The following is a 20,101-nucleotide window of genomic DNA, read 5'->3' as shown; positions in this document are numbered from 1 at the left end:
AGAGGTGAGCACCACACCTGCTTTTATGCCTCCTCTGTCTTAGCCAGCAATCATGCTCCTTGTGGTCACTTTTTTTCCTTTCCACTTCCCCTAAATTTAAAAAAAAAAAAAAAAAAAAAAAAAAAATCTTTTTACTGTGAAGTAACTGAGCAAAGCCTGTGGACTCTCCATCCTTGGAGACATCCAGACACTGACATGGACCTGAACAGATGACCCTCCCTGCTTGAGCAGGGGATTAGACCAGATGACCTCCAGAGGTCTGCTCTGACCTCAGCCATTTTGTCATGCATGTATTGATGACAAGACTTGCTCTTGCCTTGGAAGAGAAAGACAACAGGATTCATGTGGGCCCTGAGGAGATCCAGGAAAGCAGATGGCCTGGTTCTTGGGGACAATGACTTGACAGCTTCTGGGAATGACTGAGTTGATCTTCATGGGAGGCAAAACCAGAAGCAAAGGTTTTTCCATTTATAGTTATGAGCACTGTATGACAATGAGGAATAAATTCCTAGAAGAAAGATGTTTTTTTTCCACATGGAAGTACTCACACCCAGCCTACAAAAAAGCAGTATTTTCACTTATCTGTACTATTTGCTACTGCTGCTACTACAGGTCATTTTCTCTGTCTCTGTCTCTCAAAGCCAGGTCAGCAGAAGGAGCACAGGACATGCAGCTGCAGCCTATCAGTACAGGTATGTATGCATGCTGCAGGTGATGCTGCCTGGGGGATTGGATACTGCTGCCTCCTCTTTCTGGGAGTAGGAAGGGAGAGGAGGCTAAGCCGGGTGCTGGGCTCCAAACACTTCTGAAATGACAACAGAAGGTGGGATTGGATAGGAAAAACAAATGTATAAAAAGCTTGCCTGCAGGTAGTGAGAACTGGCAGTCTTCTCATGCTGAATTTTCAGCTACATGATGAGATACACTTCCTTAACAAGACATTATGTATTTATTCTTCGACTTGTCACCTACTGCAATGTTCACTGTAGTAAAATTAGGCAGAGCTGAGAAATCTTTAGGTACAGCTCCAGGTTTGTGTATGTGTATTTTCACACTTGTAAGACAGTCACCTATTCTGCAAGCAGTAGTGCCAAGAAGGAAAATTGAGACTTCCCACCCTTCACAGAGGATGTTACTATCTAACACTGAGAAAACTCAAGGCCTACTTCACATATGCACAAATGTGAAAGTATCTGCATGCTTGGAGCTTTTTGCTTCTCAGTGCTAAACAACAGTTCCCTCGTCTTCCCCTGTCCCCAACACAGGCACAAGAGAAAAGCTTGGCCACTACATGATGCTTTTTGCTTCTATCTATCCCTGTCCCTGGAAACATTGGAGGCCAAGTGTGGACCAAGCTCTGAGCAACCTGGTCTAGTTAAAGATGTCCCTGGTCATTGTAGGGAGAATAGAGTATGTGACCTTTAAAGGTCCCTTCCAACCCAAACTATTCTATGATCCTCATCAGAACTGTGAAGTCTTCTCATTCTCTTAAGAACTGGTGAGGGCAAGTCAAGGAGAAAGTAAAACCCTTGGTCTTTAAATCAAAATGATGGCTCTTGCTAGTTCTTAAACAACCATGAGCCCTTAGGAGCCATCTTTCCTAGCCAGCAGTGATAGGACATGCTTAGAAAGCTTGATGAAGCAAGGTGCCCTTTCTGTGCTCATTTCCACACCTGCTAGCCTCTCAGACACCAGTACTGCCCAGTGAGTTCAACAGCCTCACTGGGAATCTGGTCTCTGCTTCAGCTGTCAGAGTGCCCTCACTGGCAGCAGGTCCCTGCTAGTGACCTAATGTACAGAAGTAGGGCAAGAAGGCAGGATAAAACACCCAGTCAAAATATCTAGGTCACTTAATGAAGAGTTAAACTCATTTCACAAAGCACATTTGTTGCTTTTCCTAGGATGCTCCTGCACCTTCAGAAAAGTGTAATCTAGTGGGAGTGAGTGACAACTTCATACATCCAGAGACTTCTTGCTGGCACGTTAGAATGGGTATTTAACTTACCATCTATTAAATCTTCAATTTCCATTTCTCTCCCACCTGTGCAGAGAGCAGGCTTTTCAGCAGAGAGCAGGCTTGATGCTTTCTGGGCTGCTCTGGCAGTGAGCAATGTGCTGGTGGCTCTCAACCCTCCCTATGCTAGGTCTCCCCTACTCCAAGGACTGGAGAGTGGCAGGGATTGCTAAGAGATACTGAAGTGCTGATGGCTTTTAGGACTCCTGCCCAGACCACTCCCTCCCACCAGTTAAACCATCATCCACAAAGTAACACTGGGAGGAAGATACAGCTTTTCTCACCAGAGCTCCCCAGCAGAGGATCCCCGCCCAGGAGCACTGCGAGGCAGCTTTGGTGCCGGGGATGCAGCACCCAGCAAAGCCCAGCTTTGCTTGCTGGCTGTGTTTATATTCAGAGCTTAAATGCTGCCCCAGAGTTGCGTGACTGGCAAAGACCATCAGCCAGAACAAGTCTCTGCTGAAATCTGCGCTGTCAAGTCATTTGCAGCATCACAGTGACCCAGAAAGCTGATGTTATTTCACATTATTTCAAGTGGGGCTTTAAGAAAACACAAAACATGCCCCACAACCCCTGGCATTTTCGTATTTAATTGCAAGCAGTCATCCTCTGGTAGCTGGGGATGCTGCATTCAGGTTGCTGAAAAAAAACAATGTATTTTGACTTGCTATTTTACAAGCATTAGTCTTCTGTTATATGATGAAAAATCACTTGGAGACATCCTGCTTGTTTTCATGGAAATCTACAGCAGGCAGGGCACTGCAGCATCCAGCTGTGTGGAACCTGTGTAAAAGTCTAGGAAATGGAGCATTTTCCCACAGAATCCACTATTTTTGTCTGTGGGTGCTGACTTTGCATTCTGAAGTGGAAAAGCAGTATTAATCTGAAAAGGCTCTTGTATTTCCTCAGTCTTCCTTTTATTGTCATTATGAAACTTTAAAAATAGACTGCTATTTGTAAAACAGCTGAGATTCTACTGAACTGTTCTGTTTTACTGCTAAGTGGAAAAATTAAGTATTTCTGCACCAGAATGTACTTCCTTTTAACCATGACATACAAACTAATGAGTCTTCTTTTGCAAAGATATTGTTAAAAGGATTCAATTTTCAGGTGCTAACAATTGAAAATAAACCATAGTCCATAGCCACAGAAATTCAAAACCAGAGCAACAACTCTTATGGCAATTTCAGAGGCCAATCAAAGAGACCTGAAAAAATGAGATGTTAGAGTCCATGAATCTTCTGAGTCAGTGTTTCTCTTCTATTCTTCATCTACCTTCCTGAATCTACAAATTTGCACCTGCTTTCAATGTTTTTCATAATTTTCATGCAGAATAAAGGAAAGAAAATAAAGAAAAGTGCCTTATGTTTGATGGAAGGAAAGAGAAACAAAGCATACAAAATGAACCTTTATTAAATGAAAGAAAATCTGTTTTGTGGGTCAAATATGAAATAGAATATACAAAAACTTTACATCAGATTTCTTGTCAAAGAAATTAAATTCTATTAGACTGAAGTAGCACTTGTTCTTTCCAAGACAACACGAATGGGTGAATGAATATGCATCTTGTGGCAGTACAGGACCACACAGTCTGCTGTGCTAAATTTCTGCTTACAGAGAAGAAAAGTTAAAAATCTAAACGATGTCTCTAAAAAACCCAACTATTCAACAAAGTAACCTAAAACCATGAACGTTGACCACTATGTATTCTCTTATAAGCAAATGACAAGTGGGTCAAGTGCAGAAATCACAAAGCTTGCATATCACATTCTCTGTTTCTATACAAATATAAATAGTAATTTTTTATTTCAAAAATCCTTTTATATTTGATACCTTTATTTGTGGAAGAGGATGACCAGTTTGCCAGATTCCTGCTGTACTACCCAGACAATTCCATCTCCTTTATCTCCTCCTTTTTTTGAAGATTGTAACCCATAAACCACAGCCTACAGTATTTTTAGAAACCAATGTATGTTTAATCACAAATCTTTGTACCACTGTCCCATACATGAAAGTTCTGCAGAGCTCCTAACATGTCTTTGGCATAGCACACCATGTCCCATTTAATACTTTTATTTTATTTTTTTTTTGCTTAAAAAAGTATATATTCCTTTAGTAAAACAACTTAAAAACATCTATTTCTGATTTTGTAAAATAATGTATCACCTCTTGAGTTGCTTTGCAAAATATACACACACATTTTGGAAAAACATTGAGTACTGACATAAGGGGCTCATCTGAAGTCCAATCTGCTTATGAGAAGTAAAATAAAATTACAAATTCTGTGTTCTGCATGAATCTCACATGAAGTCGTTCAACTCAGCTTCAAGTGCTGCTGCCATTTCATCTGCTTCAGAACTGCTTCCTTCCTCATCTTCATTGCTGGATTCTTTACTGGATTCACTGGCAGCATCATCTTCATCCAGTTTGCGCTTGTGACCCCTGGAAGGACAGGCAGAGACAAAGCCCATGAATGGAGGTGTCTCAGTGCTTGCTGAGAGATTCATATTCAACATGAGAAAAACCGAGGCTAAAGGACTCATCTTTTTTCAGGCCTAGACAAAAAGTACAGCGCTTGCTTTTACATGAACTAACAGTAGCCAGTTCACACAATTCTTTTTTTAATTGCTGTTATGTACTGTCAGCCGCAGGTGTAAAGAACAAAGTAGTGTTAATTTGTTTCTTCCATTCTTCTAAAGAAAGTATGAGACTGTTTGAAAATAATGATTTATGTTTCTCTTGCATCCCAAAAGAAGAAAGCCATTGTGTGAAAGAGATATCACCAAAATACGAATGTTTTAATATGATCTTGAAATATTCAAGTTTCTGCTCTTTTTATAAAAATAAAACCATAACTGATTAACCAAATCTCACTGCACCAGCATCTACACTTTCACGCTTCCAAACTTTGGGGTCCCATCCTTCCCTTTTATGTCTCTTTGGATTAGTACTGCCAGGTTGAACAACACATTTCTTCACATCTCTGGAGAATGAACCAGTTTAAACAGGAAACTGATGTGCACCATACCCTGCTAAAAGAATCATGTTCCTGGCTCTGAAAGATCTCCAAGGAAAATCTAACGCTTCAACTGGGACGCAGCCATAAGAATATAAAGAATTTGGATTTGTGGAATCCTAAAATCTCTTCCTTGCCAAAGGGAATTTTATATCAGACATGTACTTCTGAGACAAAAATAAAGTTGAGATTTTTGCATTGCACAGAATTCATAATGAGATGTAGAAACACCTTCAAAATCCTTCTAGTTACTTTGTTCAAATTTCAAGCAGAAAAATATATGCAGATGGGCAGGCATCTCTCAAATAACCTCCCTTGCTGGGTGGGGTTTCATTAAGGAGAGAATGCATCCACTTGCAGTCATGCAAAACTAATAAAATCATCTACCTATTTTAGCTAAAAGCTGTAATTTAACAATAATCCTGTTACTTCTGAGAGCATGGAGAAGATAGCAAGAAAGAAAGACCTTTGATAAATACTGGCATGGATTATACATATCCAAAAGAAATAAAGGCAAATATTAACAGTCAAACTTGTGAACTTGTAAGCAATGCTGAAATACAAAGCAATTTTTATTTATATGACACATTTATTGCTGTTTTCCAAGAAAGAGGAATACTTATTAGCCCAGACTGCTTGGTTTGTGGGCTGGTTGACTGACACCTGACCTGCCCTTTCTCAGCTTTTCAGGGAGATGGACAAGGTGTGGTGGGAAGTCAAAAGGGGAGTCCAAATCAAAATGGGAAATGAGCATTACTATGTTCCATCTTCCTTTTCTGCTGCAGCTGTGGGACAAAGAGACACTGCTGCTGCTTTACAGAGCACATCCTCCCACTGATGTCAGGTGGGTTTTGCAGTTCAGCAGAGGGTGGTAGAAGTAATATTCCTGGGAGGCAAGGCTGAAACCCTGGGATATACTCTGGGCTCTAAATCCCTAACAAGGAAAAATGGGATGAAGTAAAAGTGTTACCTGAATACTTTGCTACTGAAACTCAAATGTAGCATGCTGAGGGAGTTTCAGGGCACTAAATGTAGCCTAATTCACAATAAAAAGCAGTTTCTCAGGCATAACAGTGATTATTTCCACACAGCCTCTATTAGCATGCAGTTTGGACAAGGAAGCTCCTGTGCTTAAAATGCCCAGCTGGAAGAAATCTCAGCACATCTTCATTAAAAGCTATACAAATGTGTGGAGCCTTATCAACACTTGCTGACTGCGATGAATTCAGTCTTTAGAGATAGAGTGCTATTTCAAGCATTAATGACACCATTAGCGAAGAAAAGCTAATTGGGAATTAAAGAAACCTCAAACAGTCTTACTCAGCAAAAGAAACGACCAGTGTGTTCTTTAACCAGTAGTGGATAAGAAGTACACAGGCAGTGCTAACTGAGAATTAAAGTCACAAAGGGAATCTATACCACAATGCTCACAGCTGAAAACATTTGTATTCATCTGCTTGTAAGGCTGCATCCATGGAATCTGATGGTATTAACCACTGAAAAATGAAATTAACAAGCTGACAGCTGTCACTTACACATATGAAACATGTACACACAACTGCAGATACTGTATTTAAAGGATGTGTCAGGACAAGCAGGCTTTTAGAGCCAGCCCAAATACTGTAAGTTTACTGGGACATAAATCAATAGCACAGATCTCATAGAGAAGAAAAAAAAGGATCTATGAAAAAATAAAAGCTCACTAAAATAATACATCACTTCCAGGTTCATTATTTCTTGAAAATGCAGAACAGTTAATTTACTAAATATTTACAGCAAATACCAGCAAAATTATTAATTTATGCAAGAAAGTAACTTTTTCAATTTCAATGTACTTCACAGCAACTAGATTTCAGTGAAGACAATCAACAAAATACAGGGATTTGAAATACTCAGTGTGACCAATTAATTAAAGAACGAAGTTTCAGCCTACAAATAGACTTTCCAGAAACCTTAATGGATGCCTCTCCCATATTTCATCCCTCATTCAGCTGTATTAAACAGTATCTTTAGAAATCCAAAAGCCTGACCATTATCTATTTTATCAGTTCTTGTTATTTCAGCAAGGCTAGAATGACAGCTCTGTTCAATCTTGAGATGAAATATTAGTCACTCATGGGGAGGAAAAAAACATGGAAAAAAGCCCAAAAAGAAAATAGAGGCAAGTACTAGTTCTCTATAGAAAAAGCAAAACAGAACAAAACAAAACAAAAAACTATCCTAAATGCTAGCATTTTTTAAATTACGATATAAAAATCTTTCAGTATTTGTGTACTGTAAACTGCAGCTTCACAGGTATTCAAAAAACATTTGAATGAGTCTTATGATATCAAATAAAAAGCTAACCCTGACAGGAGTATGGAGGAAAGACATCAGGGAACACAGAGCTGCATTTTTTCTTTGCAAATTCCGAAAAGAGAGATAACATTCTGTTAAAAATTTCTGCCTTCAGAGAAAAAGCAGTACATTGCCGTGGCAGCACATCTATTAACATAACAAATGATTTAAAATGTGTATTTTCCTCACTGTTTTGTGCCCATTCTTTGTCATTTCCAGTTTCAGAGCCACATTTCGTAGCACTTTTGAGTGGAAAAGTTAAGCTCATACAGGATTCCTTCTTACTATTTAGAGAAAATGATTCAGCAGCGTTGCAGGCTTCCATTAGCCTAATTTGCATTTTTATAACGAATTTTGCTTGACTGCTATTAAAAGCCAAACACGTCGATAATAACTGAGTATCTTTCACCTCACATATGAACAACTGCCAAAACACTGAATGCAGAACTTTTAAGTATCTGACAACTCTGTGAAAAAAACAACTACACTCTAGATTTCCTTTGCATTAAGTATTTTTCCTTTGTAATACTCAGTACTAGCAGGCCCACCAATTCATTTTGCTGGAAAAATCCTTTCAAAAGAGAACTACAATTCAAAAACTCTCATGTATTTAAGTGAATTGTCAAGAGATAAATAAACTACAAATGCAATTCACAGTATTAAAAATGAAAAGAAAAAATAATTTGTAATTAAATACATATAAAAGTAGTTTTTAGGAAAATTTCATCTACAGAATGCTAATGAGAAATAGTGATATTCCAAATGAAGAGATAGGTTTACAAAGTTGCAATAGCACAAAGCGTATGCCTATAAAAATAGCACAGAAAAATTTAATGAAAATGAAAATTTATTTAGCTCTTGATCAGTTAAAATGACCACTAAAATCTGATTACAATGTACAGGTTGAATGAAAACTGCATTTTTATGAATTCACTTTAAATTTAATTCACTGAGAGAGACATAAGGAACAAAGTAAAATAAGTCAAGTATTACTTGTTTCTATTATTTTAAGGCCTTAGTTTATAATTGGCTGAAAATAATGTTGAAAAATCACTCTCCTTAACTGAAAAGCAGATTGTCTCTGGTTTGTTTTGCATCCCAATGGCACCCCTTTAAGAAATACAGTGCTACGTTAAAATAGAAACATCTAATTAGCAAAGGAACTCAAAGGGCAACATAACCCTTGCTTTAAACAAAACAAGTCTTTTCCAAACCTTATTTTAAACTTGTAAATGAAAACTACAGAAAGTACTTAAATAGACATTCACATCTCCTTTAACTTCAAATACCCACAATCCCCATCATTATTCTGATAATGAGTAAACCTCTAATTTTTTACAAGTTGACCTGACTTTTTTCAATAGCTCCTAAAATCAGTACAATAACAAAGTAGAGCCTGCAGACTAAATGTGTTTAGTCTTTTACAAGCAATCAGCTTACAGCATTGACATTATAAATTAGGACTTCAATTTGCTACCAAATACAGCCAAGTTTCTCTCTAATGAGAACACTCACACAGACCGTTATGTAGTTTGGAAGGCAAGGGCTTGGAAAAGGCATTTTGAAACTGCATGCTGCCTTCCAACATCATCACAACCCCGCAACACAACCTACACTGCCCCTGGCATGCCTCTGAAGCTCCATGAAGCTCCATGTGGAAGGTCTGTCCTGCTTTCCATACACACCTAGACCACAGCTTTCTCTAAACTCCTTCCAAAATGGAAAGAAGGTGATGTAGCATTTGGTAATGTAACTAGAATTTGACTTCCTTCCACAGGAATTTGACCATGGGAACAACGTATTCAGATAAACTAGTTCTCTGGCAATATTTTTCAGTTATGAAGAATTAGGGCTGGTTATCCAGCTGGTTATCCAGTAAAACTCTTCTCCAACCCATTCTGAAGATGCCAGCCCAGTACTTGGCTAACAAGCTTCAATGCCTTGAGCTCTGAGAGTAGACAAACTGAAAATTAATGTTGGGAGCATTAATATGTTACATGAGACAGACAGACAAGACTGTTAATTTTTCAGAGAGATGTTCCAAGTTTTGCAGTTATGTTTTTTTAACATGGGATACATGGCAATATCTTTAAGGTCCCTTCCAAGCCAAACCACTCTGATTCTATGCTCTTTTATGTACACTTGACACAAGAGTGAGCAATTGTCCATAGCCTGCCTGTAACTCAGGTGTCTATCCTCTGGCAATTTCCCTCATACATCTGTGCAGGAACACTGGATTTTCTGTCCCAGTGCTGCTCCCTGGCACTAGCACAGCACGCTGCCAGGCACACAGCCGTGGGAGCAACAAACAGCACCACCCCAGCACTACTGGCAAGCTGCAGTGTGCTTTCACTTTATGCTCGTGCTGGGATAAACAGGACACTGTTTAGTGCTGCAGGAACAAATGCCAGACACCTCATATATTTCCTCAAGAACTCATCCAATGCTGTCTGCAGGATTACAGGATGATCAGAAATCTAATATGCAGAAAAATGCACTGAGAATGTTCCTTGCACAGCCTCGGGATGCAGAGAGAGCCCCTGTAGTTGGAGGAACAGTGTGTTTTCAATGCTCCTCACAAAAACCTCTTCCAGGCACCCACCAATTCCAACTGACATCTTCAAAGAGTATTTTAACTAACACAACACTAAAGTGAGAGCCAATTAAATTCTGCACAGCCTCAGTGCCTTTCTGCTGTAAAATTTAGCGCACCTGTGCACAATTCCAACGGTGAGAAACTTCTGGAAACTGAAAGCCATCCTACAGCAGCTCTATAGGGAGTTCTCTGAACTAAACACTCAATGTATATCTACATTAAGAGTATTTTAAATCAGGAAATCACAGAAAATTTAAAATAACATACTGTAGTAATTTCTGGATTTAACAAGGATAGTTTGCATATTTTGCTAAAATTGTCCCATTGATGAGCCGGTGTTTTCTTAGTATTCAGATCAAGGGGAAAATTTAATAACAAGAGCATCACCCCAGAGAGGTTTCTTAACAACATTAATGTTTTCTTTAAGAAAATGGTGATTTCTTTATAGTTAAACATTGGGATATTCCAAAACCAAACAGTGTAGCAATAAAACTTTCAAATTAAACGCTGTGTGATTTTCTCTGAGCTGAACTAATTTAGGTACAGATAACAATTAAATTGGATAATGGAAAACTGAAAAGTTGAACCTACAACTTTGCTTCTGTAATTAAATCACAGAAATATAAACTGTGTCTCTAAAATACTACTTGTTATTAACTTCAAGATGTTTTAAAAATAATCCATGTAGTTATAAGACATTTACAACACGCAATATGACAATTTCTTCAAAAGGCAAAGGTGACAGTGGCAGTTTTATATCACACAACAAATAATCTTGTCATTGACATGTAGAAGACAACAGAAAATTAAATATACTTTTCAGAGTGTGGAATGCCAGATTGTTACCTGACACTTTCATAAGGGAAAATGCACAGATGCACTCTGGCATATCACCTCTTAATCCTGTTTGAAAGCTAAACCAGGCCTTTGTTGTTTGCATCAATTCTTTTTCTAGCTTCTTCTGGTTTACAAATATTACTTATTCTAACAACAAAAATCAGGCAGTAGTTGCATAGCTCTGTAGAGATTCTGGGTAACTCTGGGAAGCTGTAATAGGATATACCAAGGCTCAGCACTGAGCAAAGGAAGTTTTAAGCCTTCCTTCCTAGTGCCTGGGTGGGCATTGAACAGCAGCTCTCCTGGGATTTGGTTTGAAAAAAGTTTTTTTGAAAATGGACTAGTCCCTCAAACTAATTTCTTTTATAGGAAGGTGATAGTCTCAGATAGTGATGAAGAATAATGTCCTCATTAGAGATCTAAATATGAGTCATTGTTTTAAAGAATGGTTGTATGCAGTAAAAATATAAGATGAAAAGTAGGCAAAAAACCTAAGATGTATGGGAAATTTAGAAAATTCAAAACAAGAAGCTGGAACAGAAACTGATGGTTTCCAACCAGTATTCCAACTGGTTTTCCAACTGAAGTTCGAATAATCTGATTTATCCGAGAAAAGTCCAATTGCCTTCATTTTTCTCACAGGAACAAAATGTGTATATGGAAGTAACCCCTGTGCCAATATAACGGAGAACCAACTCCAGTCTGAAGACCCCCCAGCACTGCAAAGTAATGCTTGGAATCCTGATTGGATTTGCCACCATCTCTCACAAGCACAGAGAGCACTCTTCAACATGCATTATTTGTCTTCTTAAATTGTTAAAATTATATTTAGCTGGTAACACACTGACTGTGCTAACCAAGGAGGCTGGAAGTAGGATTTGGTATATGGTGGCTTTTAAAATTAGATATCCATAGATGATCTTAATCTGTGTGTTAAGGATTACACCAAATTATACTGAAAGATGGTTTTGTCAAAGCCTTCAATTCTGATTTTTACTAACTTTTCTCCTACTTTGTCCTTGTTTTCAATAAATAAATGAGATTAAATTGAAAATAACTAAACTAAACATCCTTCTAGGACAGTAATTCACTGCTTTGCTCATAAGATTATTAACTAAGAACGTCTCTGTTTCATCACACAAAATATTGAAAATAAGACAAAACACATCATTGACTCTATACCGTTACTGGTAGTACTGTCATCTCCACTGTGGCACAAAAACCAGACTCAAATTCCTTTAAAATGTTGTGGTCTATGGACCAAAATATACACCCCCTTACCACAGAGGTATATTCTTTCATTAAATACACTAGCTCACTCCTGCCAAAAACGGTCAGACCTTCATCCTCCTCACACTGACATGTGATTTAACTGGATAATCCCCCTGTTTATCGACTCTGTTGCCTGCCTCACAGTCTGGTAAGCCAGCTGTCCACCATCTCCAGTCAGCTTCCAGTGAGTCCTTCCTGCACAACAGCTGGGGAACTGGAGCTGTTGTGGGGCTGTGGGTTACTGTGGGATTGAGATTGCTCCACCTAGCAAAAGGCTGCAGGATTTGTTCTCTGTATCATACAACATCTTCCTGCAATATTACATTTCTCTACTACTTCTTTCTTTATTCCAATGGCAAGACGTGATATCTTGGCACTCCTCACTTCCTCCTGAAGCCTTGACAACTTAGATTTTTCTTTATTTATTTGTTGAAATTGTACACAATAAATAATTATTTCATGCATTAAAACACATTTTGGAAGACTGTTTTGGAGACACAACTGCATTATAATACAAAGCTATAGAGAACCTATAAAATAATTTATCAGCATTAAAAAGTTAACACGGCTTCAGACAGTCCATTTTGCTACAGGATGTTTTGGGAAAGCTAGGAAATTACAAAATGAAATGACATCAAGGCAGGAAGTTACTTCTCAGTACCAGAAACTTACAAAAATATGTTAGAAATTTGCTCTAGAAACTGCTAGGTTTCCATTAGAAACAAAGTAGTGTCAAGGCTTGGTTTACAAGTAAGAAAAATCTGAATTGAGGTTTTAAGGATATATGCCAGAATCACATGACTTTTACATCAGTTTTATAAGGTTAGCATAAATTATATATACAGCATAAAAATACATGCAATACATTTGAAACAGAATGCCACCCATCTTTCTTTTAGTGTGCAATTCCAACAAACTCCCCAAAAAGTGGGTCTGCATTCATTAAATTTGGATCTCTACAATACTGGGTCAGTGAGCATCACAAATTCAATCAGGATGAAAAGGCATGTGCCAACCCCCAGCCTATGTGCCAAATGGAATCACACCGCTGAGAATTCCCCATACCTGTTGTTTTCACACCAGCTCTGATGTGACAAAAGACCCAGTGCAGGAGATCACAGCTCTCCTGGCTCACAGTCTTGATCCCCTCTACAGTCTGCTCTACAATTTTTCTGTCGATATTTCTGGAATGGATCTGAACTAGCAAAGACAGTTTATATTTGATCTGTACTTTCTGATGCAAAGCTGCAATTTTTCTGATGGTGCTGTCCAAAACCCAGATTCAAGTGATTATTCAGCTGTAGTCTCTTCTATACCACTAATGAAGAAGGTCTCTGAAGCAGAAGCAGCTCATTATCTTTTATCAGTCCAGAGTAAAAGGCAGCTACTGAGCCAGTGTCCTGTAGAGTTAATTTTCTTTCCACAAGCCAGTACAGTGTGATGTTTTGAATTCAGTATGAGACTGATGCTGATAACACACCAATGGCTCAGTCATTGCTCAGCAGTGCTTACCCTGAGCCAGGGGCTTTTCAGCTTCCTGTCCTCTGCCAGTGAGGAGCTGCACAAGGGAGGGAGCATGGCCAGGACAGCTGACCCAAATTGGCCAGAGGGATATTCCAGACCACAGAACAGCATGTCCAGCACATAAACGGGGTAGTTGGACAAGAGAGACTGACTGCTGCTGAGATAGAAGCAGCAAGGTGGTGAGCAGCTGTATCATGCCTCATTTGTTTCCCTTAGACAAATTAAACCTATCTCCTTCTTATTACATTTATTATGATACTATTAAAATATTTTATTTTGTTTCAATTATTAAACTGTTCTTATCTCAAGCCATAGGTTTATTTTTTTCCCCTGGTTCTCTGCCTCAGAGGGCAGGGGGAAGCAAGCGAGTGTCTGTGTGGTTCTTAGTGTCTGGAGTTAAACCATGACATTATCCATGTAATGGTACTGGCCATAGGCTCCCTACAAAGTACAATTATCAATTCACCTGGATATATGGATGTGCACAAGAGGGCAATGTGAAAAGGTGTTTCTCTGCGTGCCAAACGACTAGACAGACACAGCACTTCTAACATGTAACAAAAACTGAGACTGCAACAAGTTGTTCTCTTTATAATTGCAATCTGAGAATGAGATAGCCACACTGTGACAAGAGCAAGGTGTGAAATGCCAGGCAGGGGACCAGACACTTCTCCGACTTTAGGAATAAAACTACTTTACAGGCCCTCTCCCAGACTGCTGGAACACATTTCACAGCTAACCTCACTCAGATACCCCTGTCTCCTTCTCAGCCTGCACGGGTGAGCCTCAGGGGTGAGGGGCAGCGCATGTGTGCAGCCCTGGCAGAGAGGGGAAGCCCAGCCACGTACCAAAACCTTGCAGGCAGTTCTGGCCCCACTGCTCAGATGCTGTTTATCCACGCTTGCTAACACCTGGGACACTAAAAGCTTTCCAGTATTGTCATTCAGTGGTCTGAAGCAAACAGCAACATCACCTGAGACACACCTTTTTTCTGTTAATCTGCAAGCTTTACAGGTTCTCTACCTAGCAGGAACATACTTTGCAAGAACTTTCAATTTGATGGGCTTGTCTGCTGGGTTATTTCATTGCAACTGGCAAAACATATACTGTCATGTATTCAATGGTGTTTTCCAGTAAATATTTACTGGGATAGTTAAAGATGCACTCAAGCCACAGTGGTGGTCTGAGAAACAGCAAAAGGAGGCTATGAACAGGAGACATTTCCCACAGCAAATAGGGACCTCTTCTGTGCAATGCAGTGGCGATATGCTTGGGTCACACAGTAAAGGACACGTTTGCTGCTGTGACATCTATTGTGGTGTGGAGAATTAAAACATCCCTATTCTGCTTTCCACGTGCATGGCTGACAATAACACAGGGACAGATCTCCACGACTGGCTTAATACAACAGTCCTTTGTAGCCTTTGAACTTTGAAGTTCAAGTTTTCTAAAATATCTGATTTTGTTCTTCCCAATAGAAGAATCTGTTAGGAGTTCAAGTGATTAATAAACTAGTTGGAAATGGGACTATCTACCCATTTTGATTCCTAGATTTCCCTCCCTTCCTTAAGAAGCAGCACTGCTTCTCTTCTACCAGCATTTTTAGCACACGCTTCAAGCTGGCATTTTAATTGAAGAAATACACTGCTGTTTAGCAGCCATTAAAGACTTGCAGTGATCAAGATTAATGCACATTAGTTATTATGTGGAATTTAAAGTACTTTTAGAATTCATTAGGGAAACTAGAGCTATTTTTCTTGATCGGAACAATGTTGCCTTACAGTATCCCGCTAATGTCCTAGGTCTCAACACAATGAAGGATTAAAAACCTTCACTGACAGTTCTTAATGTACTTCTTGGTTTCCTTATCCTCAAGAGATATTTAGATATCCACATATCTTACTAAGGAAAAACATAAATTGTTTAATAGCTCATAAATTGCACTGAAGCATTCAGCCAGACTAAAGGAAAAAATGCTGCCTAAATTACCTGAGGGGCAACCCCCTGCTATTCTTCAGCTCCCAGTGCAGCTCTCTCACCAACACGCAAACCAAAGCAGTATGTTACGGCTTGCCTCACCCTGAACTTCTGCTTTGCATCTTTCTTATCCCACACCATTAGCCACAGATACCAAACAACATTAATATCTACAGACTGCTGGAATGGGCTAGTGGAGCTGGTGGTCTTAAGTGCATAAATACTCACACAGTGCTGGGAGAACTGTTATGTGAGTGGAAGCAGGATACTGGAACCTGGTGTTGTTAATTACTCCTGTGCAGGAACAGAAATACATCCAAAACAATCTGATGCTCCAGTTTCTTACCAGAATTCAGAATCCATCAGAGAAAGGAACTGACCCTCTGTGTCACAAGTGCTCTGAAGCTGAAGACAGAATGAAACAGCTTTCCTACTCCTCCCTTCGTGAGTGAACACTAAGAGTTCAGGTTTTTAAATTCACTCAGGGTTCTAGTTCTTGCCCTCTCGCCTTGGCAATCACATAAACCAAGCTGGGGCTGCTCATTCTTCAAGGTGGCAGACCATTAAGCAGATTAAGTCAGTAACTCCCAAATTCTTTTCCTGTTATCCTAATTTCTTGCAGCCTTCATTTCTTCAAACTTTAATTGTGATTTTGGCATTTTTTGGATCTATAAATACCTAAATGAAATGTTTCACACAATAGCATCTCTCCCAGATGGGCTGGAGTAACCAGCATCAGATAACTGCCCTTCATGCATCGTTCTGAAAAACTCTTCACTCCCACAACCTAGAAGCTCAAGGGGTAGCATTACATTATGAAGAGTTCTCTCTGTATGGAAGCTTCTCATACAGGGTCAGAGAGCTCCTAGTACTCTGGATTAGGGTTAGACTGGAATCTCACTAACACAAGTTCTCTTCCTTCTTCACCACAAGCACCTACTCTGCTGCAGGCTCCCAGGACTTGCTCAGGGCTATTCCTACTCCCAGGCAATTAATTCATGCACTTTCTTTCAACTTCAATCTCAGCAATGTGGATTTTACAGATCACTTAACTGTGATATACTAATTAATGCAAACAAAACACTCATTCTTGATTCTGAGACAAACTCATCGCTACTCCACAAATACAAGGAAAACAGAGCTAAATGAAAAGATAAACATGTTGACCTCATTTCTTCTCCTGATAGTCTTGATCATTGCTTAAGACTAGGTTTGGGGTCCTGGAAGGGTGCCAGGATCATCCCTACCACATATGGCTTCTTCTCCAAGCTGAAGTGTTGTTTTTCATTGCTTTGTACTTTCTTCTTTAGCTAGCTTCACAGTTAAACAAGAATTCTCTGCTAGAAAGCACTTCTCTTTTCTCTGTTCTTTCTGATTATGTGAATGCCTCTCATCATTTTTCAGCCCTCACTCTTCCCAAAATGATTGTAACAATTGATTTCTGAAGTCTGCTTCTACAAAAATCCAGCTCTTGTAGACTGGTGCTTCTTGCAGATATATTATAGAAAATTATTTTCCCTCAGGCTCTAGTCACTCCATCGTCCCAGGATGGAAGCTATTAGTTAATGGCTCTGCAATGATAAAAGGCAATGACTGCAGAAAGACTTCTATTTCAAATACATTGACGCATTAGTGAGAAATCAATTACATTACTTCACTCAGAACTCTTAAGTTATAGACAGAGTCATTGAATCATTATAGACAGCAAAAGTTAGAACAGAGAAATGTAAGAATAACAGCAATTCCTGCACATACGTTAGCATTTATTAGCACATTTAAGGAAACAAGGAGAACAAGGCAAATACTTTCCTGCTTGATGACCTATATTATGGTTCCAAACTTTTGCCCCTGAAAAAAACAGCAACTTAAATTCCCCAGTTTGTTTTACAGATACCATCACACTTCTATTGAAAAGCACAAGTGAAACCTATTTAGTCTTAAAGTGAATTGAGAAAAGTAAGGATCTATTTTAACTGCATTTTCCTAATTCTTGTAACATACTAGGAACTTACAGACTTTTAATTGCTTGTGTATCCTTCCCCTGAAGTACTAGAACTGTTAGAACTTAGCGTCGTGCAGACTCTCATGTTTAATCAACATAGTATTGAAATAGGAAAACCCATGACCAATAAATGGTATTGATAACTTAGTATATAGAGAATTTGATCAAAAACACACTAAGACAAGCTAGCTTTCAATTACAATACTGAAAGCAGTATCAGAGAACTTTATGCTATTTTTCACTTTTCCAAAGACACTCCTTTTCCTGATCTCAAATGCATGATTGCCATATTAACTAGCAGGTATAACCATAGCATTAGCATAAGCCAAGTAATAACTGCACACAGTATCTTTCACAAGTTCAAAGCACTACTGTTCAGCTTTTTGGTGAACAATGAAAAAAATCTTTTTAGAACAAAAACAACTTACATTATTCTTAACATAAAACTTAATAGATTTAGGTTGAACTTAACAGTTTAAGTGGTGAACACCTCATACCACCAAATGCTAAAGAAACTTGCCAAAAGAAGCAACATCATATCTACAGAGAAAGGCTTTGGAAAAAATCTCTTACAAAAAGGAAAGAAGGTTAAAAATTCAACTGCTGTTTATATTTGATAGACTTGATGAGAAAAAACCCTTATGTTTTGTGGATATAAATGTTACTGAGAAACCATTTATTCAAGTTGTTTAGAAACACTGTACAAGAAAAATAGCTCACATATTCTTTACAAAAAAGACTCATCCTAAGAGAAATCGGCAAAAGTCATTCAGCCCTACTGAACTTCAGCTATGGCACCTGCTTTGTAAGACTTATGAAAAACCCCCAGGTATTTGATAATATTGCTGTTTACAAGGACAAGATCAGCACCACTGACCAGGCAACAAGTCAGCAGCACACTGGATGTATTCCATTCTGCTGCTGCAGCTGTGAGCAGAGTCAGTCCTCTTAGGACAGCTGATATGGACATAATAGGCATACCTACCACTCTGGTTATTTTAGGATTGTGGGAAAGGCCCAGGTATACTTTAAAGAGATGCCTTGAGACCAACCCAGGCTCTCAGAGTACACATTAATTCGGTGCCAATGTTTGCTTGGTGGGACCTGAGAACTTTTAGACTGTGCAGTTCACTTTCTTAAAGCCTTTAGGAGAATAAGAATCTCCATTTTAAAAAAGGAAAAAAAAACCTGCAATGGAAATTTAGCAGCTTGACACTTTGAGCAAACATGCACAAGCTGTGCATTTGCTCCTTGTAGGAAATATAGAGGAATAGGAGACCAAGACTGAAGTCTCATGATCGAAATGTGAACCATCACTTTGGTTAATTTTAGCTGCAGTTAATAGTCTAGATGTGTGAAAGTTCACACTCTCAGTTCTCCTATGTGATTTTTTTTTCCTTATCCAGTTAATGATCTGAGGCTTTCCAAAATGTCTGTTCCTCTTTAACAGATATTATATTAGACCTTTGCAGTAACTCCAAGTATTTCAGAACCTGTCAGAACAGCAATGAAGTGAACAATGTCCTTCTGTGATTTTTTCCTGATGCAAACTTTGCATCTAACACTTGTGCTTAGTGTATTAATGACGTACTTTTGCCAGGAGTCCTTCCTGGACAAGGACCTTCCTCTTCAGTAGTTGAATCAGTATGGCTTTGTTCCCTTATGCATTTTATGCATCTCTGAACATGCAACACACCTAGTAAGACCTATATTTTCTCAGCAATCTTCCAGTGATTCTGAATTTTGATTTTGCAGTAAATGAAGATTGAACCAGTTGAGTATCTAAACATTCCCATGCACAGTGCAATCCCTTTCTCCTTTCTTTGCGATTAATAATTTCAACATAGGAAAGTATTTCATCAAGAAAAAAATTCAGGATACATCTCTGACAAATAGAAAGAAGAAAGAGCATTTCATGTAAGAATATAGCAAGAAGAGATATAGATACAAATATATAGTAGAATTAAAATTGCCCTTCCCTTTTGACAGGAATTGTAAGCCTAGTGCAGTAACTGGAAAACTGGATTTTCAGGTAATTATATCACATCTGAAAAGCTTTACTGAAGAACTCCTATTCAAATACATCTTTGTTGAAGTCTCAACCCCAAGTTTGAACTAACTGAAGTAACTGATACCAGAAGAAGAGGAAGATGTTGCTCCCCCGTAAGTTCTACCTACCACAACCTTCGTGTTGGAATCCTCAGAGTCTTGCAAAACAGAATTTAAGTTTCTTACTGCAAACTCTGGACAGCAAAAGCAGCTCATTTTCATCTGCTCATCACACTAAAATACTTTCAAAGCTAGGCTAGCACTTTTTCCATGCCTTCCCTCTGGAAACACTATTATGTATGTTCTATAACTACAAAAACATTTTTTTTAAAACAAAAGGGGATTGGAGAGAAAATGTACCATGCAGTTCTGAGGGTTTTATCTCTCTGAAAACTAGTTTACAAGTTTCCTACTTTCCACAGGATTAAGACCATGAAGGAGAAAAATGTACAAATACGGGTAGTAGTTAGCCCCATG

General features: G+C 38.7%; 2 protein-coding genes across 4 annotated transcripts in view; one reads left to right on the top strand and one right to left on the bottom strand.

Annotated features, from left to right (window-relative positions):
- LOC147655751 (uncharacterized) overlaps positions 1 to 4,101 on the top strand; it is a 38,226-nt gene extending 34,125 nt beyond the window's left edge. Inside the window, exons 3-4 of the mRNA XM_086901559.1 lie at positions 642 to 692; positions 1,902 to 4,101. Coding sequence (XP_086757685.1) covers positions 642 to 692; positions 1,902 to 1,935 — 85 coding nt within the window. The 3' untranslated portion in view covers positions 1,936 to 4,101. The remainder of the gene's footprint in view (positions 1 to 641; positions 693 to 1,901) is intronic.
- CTDP1 (CTD phosphatase 1) overlaps positions 3,410 to 20,101 on the bottom strand; it is a 107,267-nt gene continuing 90,575 nt past the window's right edge. For all 3 annotated transcript variants that reach the window (XM_086843056.1, XM_086843066.1, XM_086843047.1), the window contains exon 13: positions 3,410 to 4,456. In XM_086843056.1, the coding sequence (XP_086699182.1) occupies positions 4,315 to 4,456 (142 nt within the window). In that variant the 3' untranslated portion in view covers positions 3,410 to 4,314. The remainder of the gene's footprint in view (positions 4,457 to 20,101) is intronic.

The sequence above is a fragment of the Cyanistes caeruleus genome, chromosome 1 (assembly GCF_971803275.1).
Source record: "Cyanistes caeruleus chromosome 1, bCyaCae1.hap1.1, whole genome shotgun sequence".
Taxonomy (NCBI): Eukaryota; Metazoa; Chordata; class Aves; order Passeriformes; family Paridae; genus Cyanistes; species Cyanistes caeruleus.
The sequence above is the reverse complement of the archived record's forward strand: the minus strand, read 5'-3'. Positions and strand labels throughout refer to the sequence as shown.